The 22,343-nt window shown below is 43.1% G+C and overlaps 1 protein-coding gene across 2 annotated transcripts in view; it reads right to left on the bottom strand.

The window, feature by feature from the left end:
* Positions 1-1,518: 1,518 nt before the first annotated feature.
* The window catches only part of ICK (intestinal cell kinase), a 45,070-nt gene continuing 24,245 nt past the window's right edge, over positions 1,519-22,343 (bottom strand). The window contains exons 6-14 of one of the 2 annotated variants that reach the window (XM_027523963.1): positions 16,942-17,074; positions 15,944-16,115; positions 15,364-15,531; positions 12,813-13,124; positions 11,553-11,740; positions 11,293-11,441; positions 8,980-9,108; positions 5,863-5,985; positions 1,519-5,097 (exon numbers count right to left, since the gene is read on the bottom strand). In XM_027523963.1, coding sequence (XP_027379764.1) covers positions 4,943-5,097; positions 5,863-5,985; positions 8,980-9,108; positions 11,293-11,441; positions 11,553-11,740; positions 12,813-13,124; positions 15,364-15,531; positions 15,944-16,115; positions 16,942-17,074 — 1,529 coding nt within the window. In that variant the 3' untranslated portion in view covers positions 1,519-4,942. The other variant, XM_027523964.1, reaches the window with a different exon arrangement.

A 22,343-nucleotide genomic window follows, 5' to 3' on the forward strand; every position in this document is an offset into this window, starting at 1 on the left:
AGTGTGTAAAGTAAGAAGAAAAGCAAACAAGAACAGCTGGGCACCCCTAGAACAGGAAGTCATTTTCAAACAGGAATAATAGTACATATTCAATTTCATCTTTCTAATTCTGACTTAACACAGACATTACTCAGTTTGACATAGGTAGGCAAGCCATATTTTTCAAACCTGCTGGAGGTGGTGATCTTTATCAATTTTTTCCAACTCACCTTTCTGCAAAGATTCACTTTCATTGAACTATACAGGAAGAGCACTATTATCAACTTTGTTGATCAGTTAAATCTCTATATCTATTTGCTTCTTCTAATTGGTTGAACCATATCAAATTGCTGGTATTTTACTATTTTCTTCTTTAAAAAAAAAAAAGGACACTTCTATGTCCAACCTAATAGAAGTTACATCATCCTAGCAATCTTGTTTACCTGAAAGAGAAACTAAGGCAGTGTCATAAGACTCTCATTAAACATGCTTGTGGAGAAATAAAAAAAAATCCTGTTTAATTCTGCCATTCTATGAAAGTACCCTTAGGTCATTCTGCTCCTTGGAAGCCCCTGAAATTATTTTATTCCTGGAGACCCTTGGAGTTGCTCTCAACCTTGGACAGTCTTATTCTCGGTGTCTTTCTACCTACTGGATATATATATTTAAATTCAGAGGCCATGGGAACTTGTCTCAGCCTTTGACCCTTCCCCCCCACCCACTCAGTAGCAGGTAAAATTGCCTTAACAAAAATCAAGAGCTTTAAAAATCAGTTTAAGAGGAGCTTTTCTAAGTAAACATTCCAGAAAGAGAGTCACAATGGTTTAAATTCAGTCCCAGCTGTTCTAACAGCAGGCTTTGATAGCAGGAAGGAAGACTGAGAGCTTGAATCTGTGGGGCATCTGAAGGGCTGAGGGGAGATGGGGGGTCATTAGACGAACGGGGTGATGACACACTCAGGTTGGGGGTGTTCTCGTGGGCTAGGGCACATCTGTGGATTCATGGGGTGATGACACACTCAGGTTGGGGGTGTTCTGATAGGCTAGGGCACATTTATGGATTCACCAATACAAGGTTGATTGGTAAATCATTGTCCCTCAAAATTCTTTCAAGGACTCAAAGAATGTTTGGTAAATGAATTTTCTGTGGAATCCTGTATGGAATTCATGAAGGTATGAGCTTCTTTTGAAGGTTTATACTGTACATGTTTATATTGTACATGTGACTATACTGTGAAAGCTAGAAAAATACAAGGTAGGTATTTGTCATGATGAAATCAGCAACAAGAAATTGTTTTGATGTGCTTTTTGTTTTGTCAAAATATTCCTAGTCACCTAATTTGCTAAAAGCTAAATTTAAATAGTCTCCACATTGCAAAATACCGCTTCCTACTGCTGGTCTAAGTATATGCTATCAATTTCACAGCAGTAAACACTCTAATAGGTGTTAAGAAATTATAAAATATGAAAATTTCAAATTAGGAAATAGTAATGTTATTGTTTGATGGAAGAACATAACAACAAAAACAGAACACTCAAATCAATTTTTCTTAAACTGTAACTTTATTTGGAGCAGAATTTTCCTTAAGTAAAGTTAACATTTTTAAACACCTTAGGACAAACTATTCAAAAAGGAACATTTTATTTCAGAAGGGGCTTGAGTAAATAGTTTTCGGTCCTCCTATCTTCTCATCATTATGAATATTTGCTTTATAATTAAATATATTCTTAGTTGCTCCCTTGTAATCAAATCAGGTGACGAAATTGCTGTCAGTACTGAACTATCCAAGATCAGAAGACTATTCAGGCCATTTTAAATTCACATTAGCAGTGTCTGTAAGAAACTGATAATACAGATTAAGGTGATATTTGCCCCCCCAGTTTGTCTTCTGTTGGTTTCCATGAGAAGGTCCTCACAATAAATTATATAAAATACAGTACTTTGGTTGGAAATTGTAAAAATAATTCTAAAAATTAACCACATATCTTAAACAAGTTGCTACAGTATGCTTTAAATGATAGAAAATAATTAGTACATCAAACATTTTCTTATAAACATATTGCTTTGGATCACACACTGAGCTAAAACATACAGCCTGTATTCTTTTTCTCTCCTAAATGGCACAAAACAATGGCTTGATGCCACTTCGTAAGAAAACATGGTGCCTGTGAACTCCAACAGTACTGGTGATTTGTACTTAAAAACAATTCTGTTTTACATGGCTTGTCTGGAGTCAAGTGTTTAATTTTTTATCATTCCAGAATATGACACAGCATCCGTTTACTAGACGTTTATGGTCCTTGAAGCAAGAGATCTGTAAGAAACTGCTTGAGAAAATCGGTTTTCTTCCTATTTAAATCATATATGAGCTGGCTGAGGGCTTAGTAATTAATGGCAGCTTACTGTGAAATGAACAATCACACGAAGAATAGCTTTTAGGCTCATGCGACTTTCCCTGCAGTTCACACGCATACCCTTTGGCATAACCACTGTCACTGAACCCTTGGGCACTATACCATCTCCTGAAGTCCCCTAAAACTTTATGCCTGACATGAGGTACAGTCGTGGGTAGGTATAGTTAAACTTATCATTCCTCTTGGTGTCTTGTAGATTTTATAATCTTATAGTAACTAAAAATACAAGAAACAGGCAGTATTTTCTTTTTACTTAACAAAGTATTGGTGACTTTTCCCTTTCTACAGTAATCAGCTTGTATGCTCAGTGCATCCTTTACCCATTTCAGGGTGAGAATAAAAGAGAACTTTAGAGGATTTTGCTAGTTCTTTAGAACTGATCTTGTTTTTTTCAGCCTTCTATTTTACTCAATGCAGTGTCAGCTTCTTGACTTTCAAATGAATAAGGGAAATTGTCTGCTGATAAACAAAGGAAAGAGGAAGAGGATGAAAAGACAAATATTTTCTGTATTGAGGCCCTACAAAAGTAATAGAAAAACAATTTTATAATGTATAGTAACCAGGTAAGTAGGTTTTCCAATTAAAATGTAATGACCTTAACATAAGCTAGAGGACCAGGAATATGGCATTCATAATCCATCTGGTTCTCTAGAGGGTATTTACGATTTTAAACCAGCTCTCTAGCAAGGTGGGTAAGCGTTCAGATTAACTTACTTTTTATTCCTAATACAGAAAGGGGAAATAAATATTAACCGCATAGTAAAGGACTCATCTCTGAAAACACATTCTTTGTTGATTGAGATAATGAGAATATAATACAGAAATAAATTCAGCTTCAAGTTGTGCTTACATATACATATTTATTTCCTGAAGCTTTGCTGCCAGTTTGTTAACAGGAAAATATGACCTCTCAAATCCACATCTATCATTTGCTTTTCTCATGCCCCCAGCAATCATGGTGCTTGGTTAAGTACCTTTTTGAGTCAGATTCTCGAAGACACAAATTGCTCCCTGATTTTAGGTGAGGGCCCTTTGGGAACCATGGGCTGCAACATATTATTAATACATCAACACAGAAATGTATCCACTTATTAGGCTGAACCATATCAAAGTACCAATATTCATTTTCACCTATCATTTTAACTTACAAAAATGACAATTTCATTGACTCCACTTGCTATATCCTAGAACCAAACAAAAGTGACTTGAGCCCTGGGAGAAAAGTGAGTCTATACACTCTAGAGATGATGTCGCGTTCACTGGCAGTGACCTTCTTTCTTGTCTTTCAGGTAATTACGAGTGGAGGTGAGTGTGCCTGACAGAGTGGATCAGAGTGGACTTCCTTTTTCTGTCTCCAAACTAGCTTTGTCATTTTCAAAACTGCTGTAAACATTCCTCTCAATGGAACAGCCTCTGCCCAATGGAGTTCTCACTGTTGAAAGAAACTACACAAGGGTTTAGAGTTCTTCAAATGTGGCACGTGACGGACACTTGACATCATGGTAACTGTGGCTTCACAGACCAGTGGGACCTCTGCCATCTATTTTTTTCTTGCTCCCCAAATTGCCCTGATAATCGGACCAGAGGGCAGACAATGACTATTCATCGTCTATCTCTGGCCAGGCCTGGAGGACTGAGCTAAATGCAACATTCTAAGGGTTGTGCTACTTTGAAACTTTGCTTTTGGGTCATGTATCTTGGCAGGGATATAAGTTTAAGTCACTGTGTTAACCTTTATGTGGAGAACCTTTTGGCTTCAAAAGCTTCCCTTTTATGGGTACTTATAGAAAGTGACTTCAAAAATGGAAGAAAATAGAATGTGATGGCATAGCTTGGTTTCAGCTGGATTATCACCAGCCACCAAAAAACGCGTTGTAAACATTTCTAAAAATATTTACTTAGAGTTTTTTCATCTGGGGAGTAAAAAGAAAACAAAGTGAATTATGTAACAGTACTTTCAGAACAGCACAGCGGTATTAAAAAGTCAAACCAATAACACGGTATTGAGAAACGGCAGATGGTCAGTTTTCTAGCGCTGACATCAGTCCAGAAAAGCTTAAAGTACCGAACATGCCACATTTAAAATTTAACCACTTCACAAATATCCACACACATTGAAGAAATAACCCTTTATCGCGTAGCTGTAAATTGCACCCCTGTTGCAATACTGCATCAATATTATTATATTTTTAAAAATCTGTATAAAATATTATCTGGAACCCCAAAGGAAAATCAATTAATCTTTAAAAAGTTCCTTACAAAGTTGACTGTATAAAATGCTAAAACATAATCCATATATACAAAATGCTGCTGTTTAAGAAAATAATGGGACCCAGTTTTAGAATAAAATAACTTTGTACAAAAAAAAAGTACTGCATTCAAATCAATATTAAAAAAAAAAACTTTAAAAAAGAATATTGAAATGTCTCAGTTCAGAAGAATAACTATAAAGTGTTTGCTTTTCCACCAACCGAAAGTCTCTTGCAGGTGGAATACCAGCTGGCCAAGGGACAGGGTCCTACTGTGCCCTACAAAAGGTTTCGTGACAGTCATCGCCGAGACGCGTACTTAGCGATCCAGTCCGTCCTGCCGTGTACAGGCTGGGCGGCTGGAGGCCGGGGCAGCAACCCAGGAGTGCTTCTAGGCTGGGTGTGGAAAAACGGTCGTCCAGGATGAGGTCTCACAGCCTTCAAGGAAGAATAGCCTGTAGGGAAAGAGAAGGGTGGGTCTGATTGATTTGGGCCCAGACAAAGTACAGCAAAGAGCATCTTGGTGACATAAATATCAGAAAAGCAGAGCTCAAGAGAAGCCACGCCCTTGGAGTTGGCCCTCCCAATTAAGGACACCCTCATCCTGTATCAGGCAGGCCAGAGACACTCGTATCATTCCGGTGTGTGCTCAGTCATGTCCAGCTCTTTGCGGCTCAATGGACGGTAGCTCCCCAGGCTCCTCTGCCCATGGAATTTGTGGTGGTTTAGTCGCTGAGTTGTGTCCAACTCTTGCAAACCCTTGGACTGTAGACCCTCAGGCTCCTCTGCCCATGGAATTTTCCAGGCAAGAATACTGTAAGTGGGTTGCTATTTCCTTGCATCTGCCAGGCCCATTCTGCCTGCAGGCCCACGCACTAAGAGCCCAAAATACAGAGTTTGCTTGTTCATCTCCTGTAGATCTTTACCCAATGGCTCCTCTGCAGTGGGGTCTCCTTCGGCCGCCCTGTGTAAAATGCCCGTCTGTACCCTACACTCCTGCCCCCATGCTTCCTGCTCCCTGCTTTATTTTCCCCTTAGCACTTTGGAACATCTTATTTGGTTTACTTGCTGTCTGTGCAGTACAGGTTCCAGGAGGACAAGGAATTTTGTTGTCTCCTTCATTTGTGGATCCTAGGCCTACCACGTTTGACACAAAGCACTTGTTTAATAAGTATTTTTGAATAAATTCACAAATAATAATAATCCCAAATAGAACTTACCCGGGGAAGGGTCGGGAATAGGTGCCAAGTGGACCCTCTGCAGAGCAGAACTGATTTCTTTTTTCAGAAAGGAAGGGATATAGTTTCCAGCCAGTCCACTAGAACTTGTAGAGCTGGAACCAACTGATTTGCAAAAGAAAAAGCTCATTACTGCAAAGATATGCACAGGACACCGACAAGGGGAAAGGACAGGGGCGCAGGGCAACAGAGAACTGGGTTTTGATTTTCAGGGGGAAAAGCATTAGGAAAGAGGGAATTCGGAGCAGAACATTCCACCACACCACACTGTTAGAAAGACGGGGGGATGGGGGGCGAGGTGTACAGACAGTGTTGAGACTGTAGCCTGCACCCACAAGGAGGCTGGTGGGTTTGTTTGTTAAAAAAAGGAGACATTTAGAATTTTCTTTCTTTTTGTAATAATCAGTTTAACCTGTTCTGGAATTTTCTTTTTTCCACTCAATAATATAGAAGAGTTAGCCTTCCATGTTAGTATGGACGAATTTCAGAGTATGGTTAAACCATAACTCATTTAACCATTCTCTTATTGATCAGCATATAGGTTTCTCTTATTGATTAGCATACAGGTTATGTTAATTGTTTAGCCATCATAAGTAATTCTACACCAGAGATATTCTTGTCCAGAACCAGAAAATCAGTCATTATTAAAATTCACTAAATACATTCACTTTTTATGTCATTTCTGCCTTGAGAGTGTTTTAAGGGCAGGAACTGGGTCCTACTCATCTTAGTGTTCCAGGAGGCCCATGGGAAGCCTTACTCATAGCAAGTAATCAATACCTGCTGTATGGGTGAGTATCTATAATGAGCCTTATTACGAAGGCTCAAAGGTGCATGTGGAATAATGAAGGATGTTATACAAATAACACAGATCCACTAGGAAGTTAGACCCGTTAGGAAGAGCACATGAGAGGAAGAGTTGTTCTGTGTCTTCCCAACACAGAGCATTCTTGGCAACTACTTAAGGCAGAGTGGAAAAAACAGTCTGGAGCTCATGTATCAGGAGCTGTGTTGGTCAGCTGAAGCACCTTTTGCAACTTTGGTGACTAAATAAGAAAAATGGAAAGAGGATCAGAACAAGGAAATCACAGACAGAGAAAAGGTAGAGTCAGTAAACACAAGAGAAAATGCTCAACCCTCATTAGCAATGGGGCATGCGGGTGGAAGCCACAGTAAGATGCCATTGCACACCCTCAGATGAGCACACATCTGCAATCTTGACGGTATCAAGAGGCATCAAGGACACAGCACAACTCCTGCACCCTGCCAGACAGCAGTTGGGCAAAATCTGTGAAGTCAAAGATGAGCACAGCCTTTAACCTAACGTGATCATATCACACGTGCACACCTATAGGGGGCATCAGTATTCACTCCAGCACTCTTTCTAACTGTAAAAATGATCAACAGCCTTCATGTTCAAGAAGAGACCGGATGAATAAATTAAATGCTCTAAGTGTCCATCAACAGATGAATGGATAAAGATATGGTACATATACACCATAGAATATTACTTGGCGTAAAAAAGAACAAAATCTTGCCATTTGTGGCAACATGGATGAACTTGGAGGGCATTATGCTAAGCCAGAGAAAGACAAATACTTTATGATATCACTTACACATGGAGTATAAAAAAATAAAGCAAACTAGTGAATATAACAAAAAAGCAGAATGACAGATATAGAGAACTAATCATTGCCAATGGAGAGAGGAAAGAGGAAAGGGACAAGAGAGTGGCAGGGGATTAAGGAGTATAAATTATTAAGTATAAAATAAGTCACAAGGATATATTGTACATGACAGAAGATATAGGCAATATTTTATAACTATAAAAGGAACATAACCTTTAAAAATTGTGAATCACTATATCACACACCTGTAACTTACATAATATTGATCAGCAACTATACCTGAACTTTAAAAAAAGTTATATTCTAGTATAAATAATAAATGGTATCATATACATATACATTGCATATGTCATTCTACACAAATGTGAAATATATTCTATGTGTGTATAATTGCTGTATATATTATTAATGCATATATGCATTATTAACATGAGTGGAGATCCAGGATTATATGCATATAAATTTTAAAACATGCAAAACCATGCTAGGTATTTCTTGTATTCTAAAAAAAAAAAAGTTGTGGAAATAATAAACACCCAATTTGGACACAGTCGGGGGTGGAGGGGAAGGCCACAAAGGAAGGAAAGGTAATCGTGTGTGTTTGCAGAGTCTGACTTTGTATGCTGGGTGATGAGTACGTGGGTGTGGATATGTTCTTTCTTTCCCTTTCAAACTCCTTAAAATACATGAACACAGAATGGACAAAGGCAGAGAGAAGAGAAGCCCAGGGGTTTACCTGGCATGTGGAAGGAGAAGCCACGCATGGTAGGGGCTGCCTGTGTGGGGTGCATCTGAAATTCATTCATCTATTGAAAAAGCATGGGCAGCGCCTTCCAAACTGTCTACCTTCCAACGATGCCCTGGGCTGAGGCTGAGCCATGAGATGGAAGGGACAAGCCAGAACAAGGCAGACCCTGTGATACCCAGAGGTCGCAGACCACAGAGCAGGGCCTCAGAAACCAGACTCTGTGTGTGCGTTCAAGTAAGTCGCTTCAGTCACCTTTGACTCTTTGTGACCCTATCGACTGTAGCCTGCCAGGCTCCTCTGTCCATGCGGATTCTCCAAGCAAGGATACTGGAGTGGGTTGCCATGCCCTCCTCCAGGGGATCTTCCTGACCCAGGGATCAGACCCAAGTCTCTTATGTCTCCTGCATGGGTAAGTGGGTTCTTTACAACTAGCGCTACCTGGGAAGCCCACCAGACTCTGTAAGACTGTTTTTCCCTCAAGCCAAGGAATTCTGCTGTCCTCCCCTGCTACTCCCAATGGCAGAGCCCGAGGGAGCTGGTCAAGCCCCCAGGGCCTGCTACCATGTGAGAGAAAGGGGCACAGGCCTGGAAAAAAGGTCAGGGTTTCCACACTGAGAGGCCCTCATGGTTCCACAGCTTGTCATCCCCTGTCTCTCTGCACTCACCCAGCCACACCCGGAGAAACTGCTTCTTATCATTTAAGGAGTAAATGTCATTACTCACCTGAAGTTATTTTGCTGATCACTGATACAGTCCCTGAAGATTTTCCAGACAAACCAGAACTGGACCACGGATTAGGTGGAATAAAATCCTTGCCTGGATTCGGGAGTACACCATTTCTTATATTTATTCCTAATAGGGCAAAAATGTTTTTTTCAAATGCAAAATTTATATTCAGTCTTGTACCACATGTCAGAGATGAGATGAATGCAGAGTCTGATTTGTCAAAGACCTCCTATGGTTCAACAATCAAAAACTTGACCGTGATGAGGCCACTGGATAGGTGGCAGAGGAAAGATGCTGTCTCAGGGGTGAGAGGGTTGTCTCACTGGTGGGTGGCCTGACAGAAGTGTCTTCACCATCTACCAACAGATCTGTCCATATCTGATGTCTTGACCTCCTGGTGCCTTCCTGGGCTTCAGTGCCCCTTGGCCTTCCTACTCACCCACCTTTGCAGACCACTGCCTTTCCATCAGCTGCCCAAGTTCTTCTCTGTCCCTCTAGAACCCCATGCCTAGCTCTGCAGCCCTCTGCTCACCTCTTTCTGAATTCTGAGATTCCATCCCCTCACCTCACATGGACCATCATCATAGTGCTGATTCTGATCTCTACCAACAACCGTCACTGACTCCCTCACTTCTCAGGCTGCCTTGATCTCAGCTGCAAGACCAACCACTGCCCCCCTACCCCCGGACCACCCACTTCCCATGGCCATCAGGCATCACAGCCATCTTTCAGAACAGAAAGACTGAATCCATTCTTTATCCTTCTTCTTCCTCTAGAGTCAAGAAGAAATAGGTCTCCCTTCAGGCCAATCTCCTAAGGCCACAGTGCCATCCCTGACGAGGTCTGGCAGTATTTAGGAGGCCTGTTTCCAATCATGGCAGAAGGCAGTAGGGAAGCAGTGAGTCAGCTGGGCCTCCATCCCCTGCCCTGGGACTCCACCCCCTCAACCTGAGCACCACTGCCCCAAACTGGATGACAGTGACAACCTGTGGGTCCCTCGCCCACACAGCACACAGGTGTTGCTAACACCATGTCACTCCTCCAGTTACAACCCTTCAAGAGCTTCCTGTTGCTCATGAAATAAAATCCAAATTTCTTACAAGACCCCAAAGATGCCTCCTATGTCCTAATACATCCTCCACCTCTGACAGTGATCGGGCTACGCGGGCTCTCACAAGCCAAGCCCTTTCCTGCCTCCTGGCCTTTGCACTGGCCGTTCCCTCTGCTGGGCATGCTGTTCTCACATCCCTTTGCACATGGAGCTCCCTCCTAATCTCTGGGGCCCAGCTCCTGCCACCATTACATCACCCTTAACAACCGCTGTCATCATCTGCAACTACTGTGTGCCCACTTATTTAGGGTCTGTCTCCCACCACTAGAAAATATGAGGATGAGGATACTGTCTACAGGTTGCTGGCTAAAGTCACTGCATAGACTGTGACATGAACAGAGACCCTGGAAGATGGGCAACCCAGCGGCCCCAGTTGGCTGTTTTGTCCACCATATTCTCAGCGCCCTGCACAAAACGATGTCAATACAGATTGACCGATGGAATGAATCTGTGAATGAACAGTGGGCTGATGCTATATGCTTAGAATACAGAGAACCTGGAGAGACGCTTGGGCACTCTCCAACTAGAGTGTCTTCACTTAACCCCTGTGGTACATAAAGCCAGATGGGGGGGCTAAGCTCCCTTCTGGCTTCCTGAGAGCATACAGGGCTGGAGAGACCCCCGGTGAGCTGCCTGGCTCTTCCTGGTTCCTCACTCCCTTGGACTGGACCCCATTTCCTCTACCAAATTTCTCATCTTAGGCAAGAAAAGAATGTGAAGCCTGGGACTTCCCTGGCGGGCTAGTGGTTAGGGCTCTGAGTTTCCACTGCAGAGGACACGGATTCCATCACTGGTCAGGGAACTAAGATCCCGCATGCAGCGAGGTGCAGCCAAAAAGAAAAAGAAAATATAAAGCCTGTGTGTACTAAGTGGCTTCGGTCGTGTCCGTCTCTTTGTGGCCCTATGGACTATAGCCTGCCAGGCCCCTCTGTCTATGAGATCCTCCAGGCCTGAATAGTGAAGCCGGGTTGACTGTGCCCTCCTCCAGGGGATCTTCCCCACTCCAGGGATCGAACCCGCGTCTCTTACATCTCCTGCACTGGCAAGCGGGTTCTTTACTACTAGCAGCACCTGGAAAGCCCAGCAAATATTTCTAAGGTGGTGCCACCACCGTCCAAAACAGAAGCTTTGCAAAACTCGAGATTCCGGGGACACGATTTCTCATCAGGGACCAGAGCACAGGCAGAAAGTGTTATTACCAGGCAGGTACCGAGAGTGCTTCAGATAGTGTTGCTTGGCCGCCGACCGCAGGGTGGGCGTGTCGCGCCGGGGATAGGACGTCTGGGTGGGGGCGCTATTTCCGGTGCCCACGGGCTCCGAGGGCTTCAGGTCCAGAATGCTCTCGAATCTGAACGGGGAAAAGAAGGTTCTGGTCAGCACGAGCTGGCAGCGCATGGGATGTGAAGACAACCTCAGAAACCCAGAGGCAGTCCGTGCGCAGATGGGAGCCCACACTTGCCTGCACAGCGTCTCATCGCTCTGTCTTTTGTTTTTCAGGTCAATCCTGGTGAAGGATGGACTGAAGCCCGAGTCATCCAAGTCAGCCCAGTCATCGGAATCCTTCGTTGACCTGGAAACGAGACCCCATCTTCTCCTACTCTTTGGCTTGATCTCACCATTTTTGTGCTCCAGGCCAGTGAGAATTTTCTGTGTATACAAGGGGGTAGGGGGGTGGGGAGGAGAAGCAATACTTGGCATTAGTGAAGCTCACCCATGAGTCAGCCCCATTCTGAACTTCCTCGGTTGTGTAGACGACGGTCCTGGGGTGTAGTCTTCCCCAATATGCACTGCTTATTGGAAAATGGTGGGAAACGTCTCCAACCTCTCTCACTTATCCTGCACAGGTTACATCAGTTTCTACTCAATAGGGACACTAAGCTGTGTAAGTAAGGCTTTAAAAAAGGACATTTAGGGTACTTCTTGCATACGAGGAAGGTAGCTGGATTCTCATCCAGGGCTCATCTCTGAAAGAGTTAGCATGATTGACACTGTCCTAAATAGAATATAAGAGAATGTAATTAAAGTGCCAATCACCTGCTCTTTTATGAAAAACAATGCAATTAATACCTTATTTGCCTTGTCAGCAGACCTGGATCCTATTTAACTACAGAATTAGCTACAATAGGAAATTTATAAACACACACTGCTGCTTTAGGTGGGTTGGGGTCAAGTGGACAGTCTGGAGACACTACCCCCATAATTCACAGGGAGAGCCAGAACCTGAATTTAGACCTTTAACTACAAAGCCAAGGCTCCTTTCACAATTCCATGATATCAAAAAGGCCAATCTATTATAATTAGACCTTTTATGCTGAAAAGAAAATATTACGCAAGAAGTACGGTCAGGGCCTTCCCTGGTAGCTCAGTGATGAAGAATCCACCTGCCAATGCAGGAGACATGGGTTGGATCTCTGATCTGGGAAGATCCCACACGCCACAGAGCAACTAAGCCGTGCACCACAACTATTGAGCCTGTGCTCTAGAGCCTGGGAGCCGCAACTGCTGAGTCTGTGCACCTAGAAACTGTGCTCTACAGAGAAGCCACTGCAGTGAGAAGCCCAGGCACTGCAACTAGAGAAAAGCCCACACATGCAATGAAGACCCAGTACAGTCAAAATAAATACATAAAATTATTAAAAAAAAAAAAAAAAGAAGAAGAAGAAGTAGGGTCAGCAAAGGAACAGCCAGACAGGGCTCCTGAGTGAACTGTCCTGCTTACTGCCTGAGGATGCTTTGGGTGGAGTGATGGCAAGAGCAAAGGGCTGGGCTTGTCCTCTGGTAGGTGGTCCGTCCTGGGAGCCTCGGCTTTATAGGGGTACATGAGATGCTGAGGGGGCTGGCCGGCTTGATGCTGTCTGGAAGAAATGCGTGTGTGTGGCTTGGCTGGGGGCTGGGCAGGAGGGACCGGCTTTACGTGAGGCGGTGCGGCTGCCTTTTCCAGAACGTCCTTCTGAGATTTTCCTGACTCCTGGAGGCTGTGCGCAGTGCTGCCCAGGGGGTGCCCCACCTGGAAGTAAGGATATCGAAGAGCCTGGAATGACACATGAGGCTGTTTCAGAAGAAGAATCTGGCTGGAAAGGTTGACACCATTCAGGGTCACAGGCTAGGTTTCATATTAACCAGTCTGCTGCAGTAGCTTGCCCAAACCAACTAGAAAACAGCATCCTGAATCTGTCATACCCCTTGGGATTCTCCTTGTCCCAAATAGTGTAAAATGTATGGACTGGTTGCCACACTCAAAATTATTTGGGTAAAGCAGCCAGGTTCACTGCTGTGCCCTTTGCTACTTCTGCCAATATTCTGGCTTTGTAACTTATTTGCTTGGTGTCTTAAATACAGTATTTCACCATTCTAAGTCCATTTCTTCATTCCATAGAAAGAAAACAAATAAGATGGAGAGAGCCAATATAATGATCTAAGAGGACTCTGAAAAATCAAATATAAAATAAGAAGATACAGCAGACAACAAGGGTTTGCTGTGTATCACAGGGAACTATCTCCAGTATCTTGTAACAACCTGTCATGGAAAAGAATTGAGAAAAAAATATGCAAAACTATCACTTTGCTGTATACCTGAAATTAACACAATACTGTAAATCAGCTATACTTTAATAAAAATAAAAATAAGCAGGTACATCTGCTTTAACATCAAAAATGCCGAAAGTGTCAAACATACTATAGTTAAACCTTGTCCATCAAGATAATTGTGCTTTCTGCATCACCAAGGAATAAATCATAAAGTGCTGGGGTTTGCAATTCTCTCTGAAATATTCCCTAGTCTTTTTGAGTGGAAGTCACTGAATATAACATAACCTTTCTCAGTGACTGGGACCTAGCCATAAACACCTGTAATGATGATAAGGAAGTGTAGATATAGACACAGATAACGTGGACACTCCCACAGAGGTCCTGGACTCTGACATCTAGCTCAGGAAGTCTTCTCTTTAGTCCCAGGTATTTTTTGCAAGTCTCAACTGAATTCGGGGTATTTTTAGCTTTTCTGATACTATTCCTAAAAAGTAAACATTCTCTCTTGGTTCCTTGTTACTGAACCTTTTTATTTTCATAGCCCCTGTGTATTCTTTAGAAAACTGGGTTCACCAGACAGCGTCCTTCTGTGGCCTGAACACACTTGTGAATTTCATCACCAGAAGTGCATTTCTGAGCACTCTCTAACCTTCTTGAGCCATCTAGAGTCTTGGCTCTTTCTTCTTTGAACCATTGGAAAGCTGCTTTCCCCCCATACCTTAATCCCTTCCAACTGTCAGCTCTCAGCTCTTGGAAATTCTAACATCACATGGGCCCTGTCCTCAAGTGACTCTGTCCGTCACTTCTGCTCAGCCAAGTCGTTGACTCAGATTACAATTGGTCTGCTTTTTCATCCTCTGGGTAATGGATTTATCAGTGAGACAAGCTGAGAAGGGGCCAGGTACAACACAACAGAGGCTGGCAGGGGGTCCAGGAGTGGTTGAAGTCCACAGCACCACATGCTTCCTTTGGGTGTGCTTTATAATCTAAGTCAAATTGGCCTGAAGGAGGACAGGTTGGAAAAACAGGAGCCAGAAGGCATGTCAGCCACATGGCAGAACTGTTGTTGATGGTACACTGTCTGTACCAGCTACTGGTGGAGTTAATAAGGCAAATCACATTAACTTCCTATTTTTTTTTTTTTTTTTTGCAAATCACTTAAACTTTCTGAGATTTAATTTTCTCGTTTATAGAATGAAACCAGTAACACCTATCTCATGGAGCCTTCATGAGATTAATATCACATAAAAACAAACAAAAGCATCTGCAAACTGTCAAGTGCTATAAAATGCTAATTACAGTTATTTTCCTAGCTCTCTTCCTCTGTCATCTATAAAATGAGTGATATGGATCTTACAAGATATTTTCAAACTACCTTTCAACAACCAGTACTGCCTTATAAACACACTGTTACATATCACCCTAACTCAGAATATATTTGAAAACATTTGCCAAAGACAGGTGGATATATCTGTTTTCATTTCCACATAGTATTGATATATGATGTGAACTGTACAGCAATTTTCAAAGGAACTATGTTGTTTAAACCTTTACTGCTTTAGACATAAAGAGTTTCAAACTATTTTGAATTCTTACACCTTATATAGTTCACGATTAGTGGTATTCAGTACTATTTTTCACCCATATTACCTAATAAAATAGTTCCCATAATCTATATAGGAATCATTCACAATTAGACATGAACTTCATGAGGAATGCATCAGAAGAAAATGGAAGGAAACCTGACTAGCTGTTGGCCGTTTCTTGGGATCCCACTGTAGCATGTCTCTCAGGAGCTGAACTGCTTCGCTGCTGGCATTTGGAATGAGGGTCTTCAAGTTATTGGGCACACACTGGGGCCAGCGGAAGTTCATCGCATTTGACAGTTGGTAGCCTTCAGGCCAGTCAGTCTGAAAGGAAAAGATAGAGAGTGTTCCCCAGCCAACTGCTGAAATAGGACTTTATGTTCCGGCACATGTGCCCATAACAGAAGGGTGACTTGTCATTACCACATCCCTACTCACTATGGTGGACCATCCCAGAGGTAGGTGTAAATTTGTGACCAGGGTTATAAAGGAGCGGAGGAGGGCTAAGGATCACATTACGGGACTTCTGCATGGGTAAGAGTTGTGGCCATGAGAGCACAGAAGGGAGCAGAGAGGCGTGGGGAGAAAAGCAGAAGGAGCCAGGAAGTTTTCCACTGCAGGGTAGGAGGACGGTGTGGAAGACTACCAGGGCGAGGAAGATTCCAGAACGAGCCCGTGCTGCCCAGGGAGGTGGCCGGGACCACGGGAAGCTGCTGCTTTGGCCCACATCATTTACCTTTTTGGGTGTCCCCAGTACTTGGCAGATTTTGAAGATAGTATCGATCTCACTGGCCCCGGGGAAGAGCGGCCGGAGGGTGTACACCTCTGCCATGATGCAGCCCACAGCCCAGATGTCGATGGGCGAGCTGTAGCTGGTGGACCGCAGGAGCACCTCCGGAGCCCGGTACCTGCAGGAAGGAGGAGAAGCTAGTTCCCACCCAATGGCCAGAAGAAAACTAAACACACAATGAGCTCTCTAGGAGAACGTTTGTGTATTTCTGTTTTCTGTCTTGTTCAGGGTGGTGTGTTAATTTGTAAAGCCAACAGCTGTGGCTGCAGCATAAAGCTGGGCTCTTCTGTATCACAGAATTTTCTGTTGAGCATTTCTCAACAGGTCTCTTCTCTACAGCATTTTTGAGAAATACAAATAGTGAGAGAGAGCAGGCAGAGAGCAAGCTAGAGAGAATATAGAGCTCGTCATCTGTAGGCTCTTCTTGGTCATGGCCAACTGCTTAAATCAAATGCTTAGGGTCTGAAAGTTTTAATAATGCCAGTTAGTTGATTTTCCAACAGGCCTTTGGAAAATCTTTTACACAACTCTTTTAGGAAACAGTCTTTAGGAAGCTCTATATACAGAATATTTAGATTATAGAAAAGCATAATGGATTTCCTATAATATTTTTTATTTAAGTATAGTTTATTTACAATGTTGTGTTTGTTTCTGGTATACAGCAAAGTGATTCAGATACATACACATTCTTTTTCAGATTCTTTTCTATTATAGTTTACTACAAGATCCTGAATATAGTTCCCTGTTGAACTTGCTTCTAAAATTATTTACAACACAAGCTTTTAAAGCTTGTACAATACCAACATTCCTACACATAGGTGTTTTCAAATGGTGCTCTTGGTGGAAAGTTAGTATTTGTGACATTAATACTCTCCTCAGTATAATCGCATGGTCTTTAAATATAAGAAATCCAATTAAATCCTCTTGAGGAAGATTGTACTCACCATCTGGTAGATACATAGTCTGTGTATGGAGGTCTTGATCGGATTTCTCGGGCCAATCCAAAGTCTGCAATTTTCACAAGTTCGGGTCCCATACAGAGGAGGTTCTCTGGCTTTAAGTCCCGATGGAAAAAGCCTGCAGAGGAAGCGGAAAAGGAATTCAGAGGCAAGATAGTGTCTGCATCACTCTTTGCAGCTGTATTGCTCTTTTCATGACAGTGATAGTCTGGTATGACACTGAAGGCTCTGTACATTCATCTCAATGATAATGATAATACAAAGCCCTTTGGGCCATTCATTTTCCTTTGATGAATTCAAAATGTCAAGTCCTTTAAAGTTGTCTTCATAATTTTTTTTTTTTCCCCCAAGAGAACAAACTTCTTTTAAAATACCAAAACTCCATTATGGGCTGAGATAACCTGGCAAAAAGAAATTGTCACGCTAGGAAAAAATACCATGCGTACGTTGTTCAAGTCAGCGGAAAGAATATGAGATTAAAACCATTAAAACATGGTACTGGGATACTAGGAGTTTACACTGCTGCAGAAACACAATTACAACTTTTGTTTAAGAAACAAGGGATTTATGAATATGACCTACTCATATCTGAGATCATGATGTGTATTGCAAATATGTTTAAATGTCAAATACTGATTACTTTGCCCAGTGAAAAGCACATTGTAGATCTGTAATCCACACTGTGAAAGGCAGAGATAACTCATCAAGTGGGAAGCCTGTCTCAGCTACAGCAGGGCTTCAGGGGTACATACAGGAGAGACCTAAACACCCACTGATCAGCATCACATGCCTTCCTCCTGCGGAGAGTATCACTGGCAGACATCATTCTGCATGAGTCTAAACCTGAATGGGTCGCCAAAACAGGGAATACAACTCTGTCAGTACTGCTGATGGGGTTATTTGTCATCTACGATCACAACCAATGCTGTGAAGCTGGATTCGAAGTAGCACATTATGGGAAGAAGTAAGAGCCATCCCTGACATGCTGACTGTTCCTCAACTACCTCTGTGCTCATGTGGTCATGTCAGCATCTCTAATGTGCCTGCTGCCCCTCTCCAGATTCCTATCTCTGACAGGAGGGACAACAGCTGGTGTCACCCCCATATTAACCTGTCCCAAACCACTCTTCTCCTCTCCCAAATCATCTCTCATTCTCAAACTTTTGATTTGATATCCAGGTAGCTTGTAGTTATGTTGGATCCATCTTTCCCCAGAGAGTAACAGACTTGGCTCACAGTTTTCATCAAAGTACTTCCTTTGGGTCCTTTCTGCCCTTTCTTTGACTTAAAAATGTGTAAATATGCATGCAGTTATGAGAATGGGATCTTTTGCCAGTGCACCCAGGAAGCCTTCATGACCCCTGAAACATACGATCTATAGATGATGGTTTCTCTTCCTAAACACTCAGAGCATCAAAAGCATGAAAAAAAGAGACCACAAACATCATTTTCTTACCGAACAGATGGGGAAAGTGAGTCACAAGGGGATGAGGGCTGAATGAGTCACAATCCCACCAAGCAGTGTGTCAGAGCTCTTGTACTTTCTGGCTCTGTTCTGTCCCTCTCAATCCAGATGGCCAAAACCTTGATTTGTGGGGCTGGTCCTTTCAAGTCCAGATTAACCCTGTTTCTCCTCTTAGACTGCCCTTTTCTCTTCTAGTTGGGCTACACTGTTATTTCCAAACTTACGTGGCATTTCTCTGACACTGAAATGTCCTCCACATCCAGGTGCCACTGCCACCTTCCCTGCCACCAGCCATAACACTCACTCAACAATCCTGCATCTTCTCTTGTCCAGTCCACCCTATCACATCAACTGTATTCAGATACAAGCATCATCCCTGCACTCCAGACCCTGTAGCTTGCTTCCACCCAGGTCATGCTCCGGTACACACCGACAAACTGCTCCCATCAGTCAAGCTTTATCCTTTCCTGCTAACTGGTCTTTAATCCTACTTCCACAGAGAAGGTGGGCACTAATGAAATGAGGAGGGGTAAGATTCTGGTTCCTCATATCTCCCTCTAAGCAGCTTTCCTTTGATCCTGAAGGATCAAACTTCAGGCCCCAAATAAAGTATCAGAGAAAAAATGGCTAGGGAAAAAGTTTAATTGCAAACAGACTCTTAAAAATGACTAATGAAAACTGTATTTGTCAGTTGACATATGTCATCTGTCATACGGTATTTGAGGATAAGCCTTTTTTAACTAGGAAGCATTTGTGAATATGTTTGTAGAATATCTGGCCTGAGTAATAGCAACAACTATGATCAACCTTAAACTCATGAGTTCTATTCGTTAATTAAAGGTCTAAGGCCCTCTTGTCACGTACCTTACTTTTCATCTCTATTTTAACAAAGCATCACTATTTTATTACTATGAGAGGTAATGCTTCGTAATAGTTAAGTAGGCAGACTGATTGGGTTGCCTGATTTCAAATCCCAGTTCTGTTCACTGGCTGGCAAATGAGTTGCCCCCTATAAAATGGGGATGTAACAGCATCTACCTTGTGGGGTTGTTTTGCAGGATTCACATGGTAATATTTTGCAGAGCTTTTAGTGCAGTGCTTGACACATCAGCATCTTGCAGGAGCTTGTCATTGTTCGTAGTACCTCTCCTCTCATTTCATAGTCTCGACAACCTGGCAAAGGGGGCAGGCAGACACCCTAGCTCCATTTTTTTGCAAAAAGAATTAAAGTTCATGAAGCTGGTGATGTGCCGCACCATCCCCCTGCCTCCACCACCACAACCTGTGAGGAGGTGGCGCTAAGCTCTGATCTGATTCCTGGCCCAATCCATGGTCTGCTGATGTGTGCACTCGGGCTTATAACAATGAGCCCACGTCTTCCTCTGTGCTTCTGATTCACAATGAAAACCCTTATAGCTGGGTTGTTCACAGATCGTGAAACAGCAAAGTGCTGTTAACACAGACTCTTCCTGTTCGAAACTGTTTGGCTTTCAGAACACAGGAACAGACCTTCAATTTAATTTCAGGGTACCCCATGCCAGTCGAATAACAGAGGGATTTTCTCTTTCATCCTGGCAGAAAATGTGTGTGCTTTCTTTTTCACTAACAACCCTTGGGCAAGAAAAACATCAAGCCACAAAGAAGGCTCCACATGTTCATGAGGACTCTGATAGGAATACACGGAAATAACCAGAGAATACTTAAACACTATGGATTTCTACAGTGCATCTTCCTACTGGGGAAGTTGTAATTTCACAGATATTACTGAATTTAAACCGACAGTGCTTTTATCAAGAAAGCCAGGAGGGACAGCGACACACACAAAGGCCAAGGGCTGACTCAAGGACATACATGTACAGCAAGACAGGGGAGAAACATGAAGCAGAGAACCGCCTCTTTGGGCCAAACATTTTCCTTTACGCCACCTAATGCACTTCAGATTTCCTGCATGGATATTTTTAAGTGCAGGGCAAGGATGAAACACACTTTGCATTCATTATTTAACTTCTGCAAAGTGCATATGCTTTGGCATTGCTCTCAGCACCAATGGAGCTGTGTTTTCATTCCCAGTAGGAGGAGGTAGTCACTGACATTAGCCATGGCCATGGCAACCACCTGCGGCTCTGTGCTCTGCTCCCCAAGGAGTCTGCTCCCAGGGACAGACAGCACCTTCACACAGTGAGAACCAGCCAGCAGGGAAGAGCCTGGAACTCACAGAACAAACCTGTGAAGTGCTTTCAATTATTTTTTTTCCATGACTGGACGAAAGGAACAGTATAAAGCTCCAAAGTTCAGTCAACACCATACAAAACCATTCAAACGTTTTCAAAAATCCTTTATGAATGAAAATGAGACAGAACCCGCAAAATAAGTATCTATCCCACCTCCAATTATTTTTAATTAATTTTAAAAATTAATTGATTTTACTATTTATTTTTGGCTGCACTGGGTCTTCGCTGCTGCGCGCGGGCTTTCTCCAATTGCAGCGGGCAGCGGCTACTCTGTAGTTGCGGTTCATGAGCTTCTCACTGTGGTGACTTCTCTTGTTGCAGAGCACTGGTTCTAGACAGCCAGCTCAGCAGATACGTGGTCTTGGCTGCCCCGTGGCATATGGAATCTCTCCAAGTCAGGGATTGAACTGTGTCCCCTGCATGGCAGATGGATTCTTTACCACAGGACCCCTGGGGAAGTTCACGACTTTCTAATCATCATTACGACTTTCTTCACCTCTGATTCTCTGCTCTCTGTGAGAACAGACAGGTTTTTCTAGAGAAGCATGGCAAATGGACACAGATACGGGAACTAGTCTCCACTCTACTGCTCTAAGGCAGTGGGGCCTTTGGCAGGTCTGTAAACCTCTCTGAACCTCTTCCTCTTCTTTGAAAGGAAAAGACACCATCTGTTCTCTCTACCTGAGAACCTGGCAAGGAAACACAAAAGGCAATGGATGAAATAACATTAAGCTCAAACCAGAACGGGCACTTAGCTGGGGGAGAGTGTCCACGAGAATCTGAGGAAGAAGCATGGTGCTGGGATTAGAAGAGCAAAGGAGGTCTGACCACCATAAACTGAGCCTTCCCTTGCACCATTTCCGAGTACAATCCAAGTGTGTAAGGCATGCAAGGGACACTGATAATGCAAGGTTCCCAAGAGCTGTTTTCACACAGTCATTTATGGATGCTAAATTACTGGATATGAATATGCATTGTGTGTGTGTGCATATATGTGCCCTGGTGGGTGTTGGGGGAGAGTATATATGTAGATGCAAGTGTACATGTGTGTGCACATATGGGTGCATGTATGTGTGAGCATATGTGGGTTGATTTGATGGGATTTGGTAGAGACCTGAATAAAAGGACGTAAGTTCTTCCTGACAACAACAGAGCCTCACAAAGAGCAACAAAAAGGAAAGGAAGAGAAAGCCAACACATATTAACTTTCTTACAGACCCACCACGCAGTCCTCTGAGCAAAGAGCCCCGGTAACTGAGACACTATGATGGGTCCCTATTGGAACATGTCTAGTCGACCTTTCTCTTTGGAGATTCCCTTTGATTTCTCACCATTTCTTTCTCCTGAACTCTCAGATCTAGTAAGTGCTCCTTGTCCTCCTATCTGTCTGTAAGACACCACACCAGAAGTTTTCAGCATTTTGCAAACTCATACCATCCCTTGGGAATTCTTGTGTCAAAAGTGTTCCTTCAACCTGTGTCAGTGGAATCAGAGATGATACCTGTTACTGAAGAGTTTTTATAGAATTGGTTCACAGGCTTGCATATCACTCTTGAATTATTCAGCACATACCCACGGCTTCCACGGATGAACAGCCTCTGCTGTCTGTTGCGTTTGACCTCTAAGTGTGAGGTGCTGCTTAGGGGTCACAGAGAAGACTGGGAAGGGTCCCAGACTTACCATGTGGCACA

Source organism: Bos indicus x Bos taurus, chromosome 23, assembly GCF_003369695.1.
Source record: "Bos indicus x Bos taurus breed Angus x Brahman F1 hybrid chromosome 23, Bos_hybrid_MaternalHap_v2.0, whole genome shotgun sequence".
In the NCBI taxonomy this organism is placed as follows: Eukaryota; Metazoa; Chordata; class Mammalia; order Artiodactyla; family Bovidae; genus Bos; species Bos indicus x Bos taurus.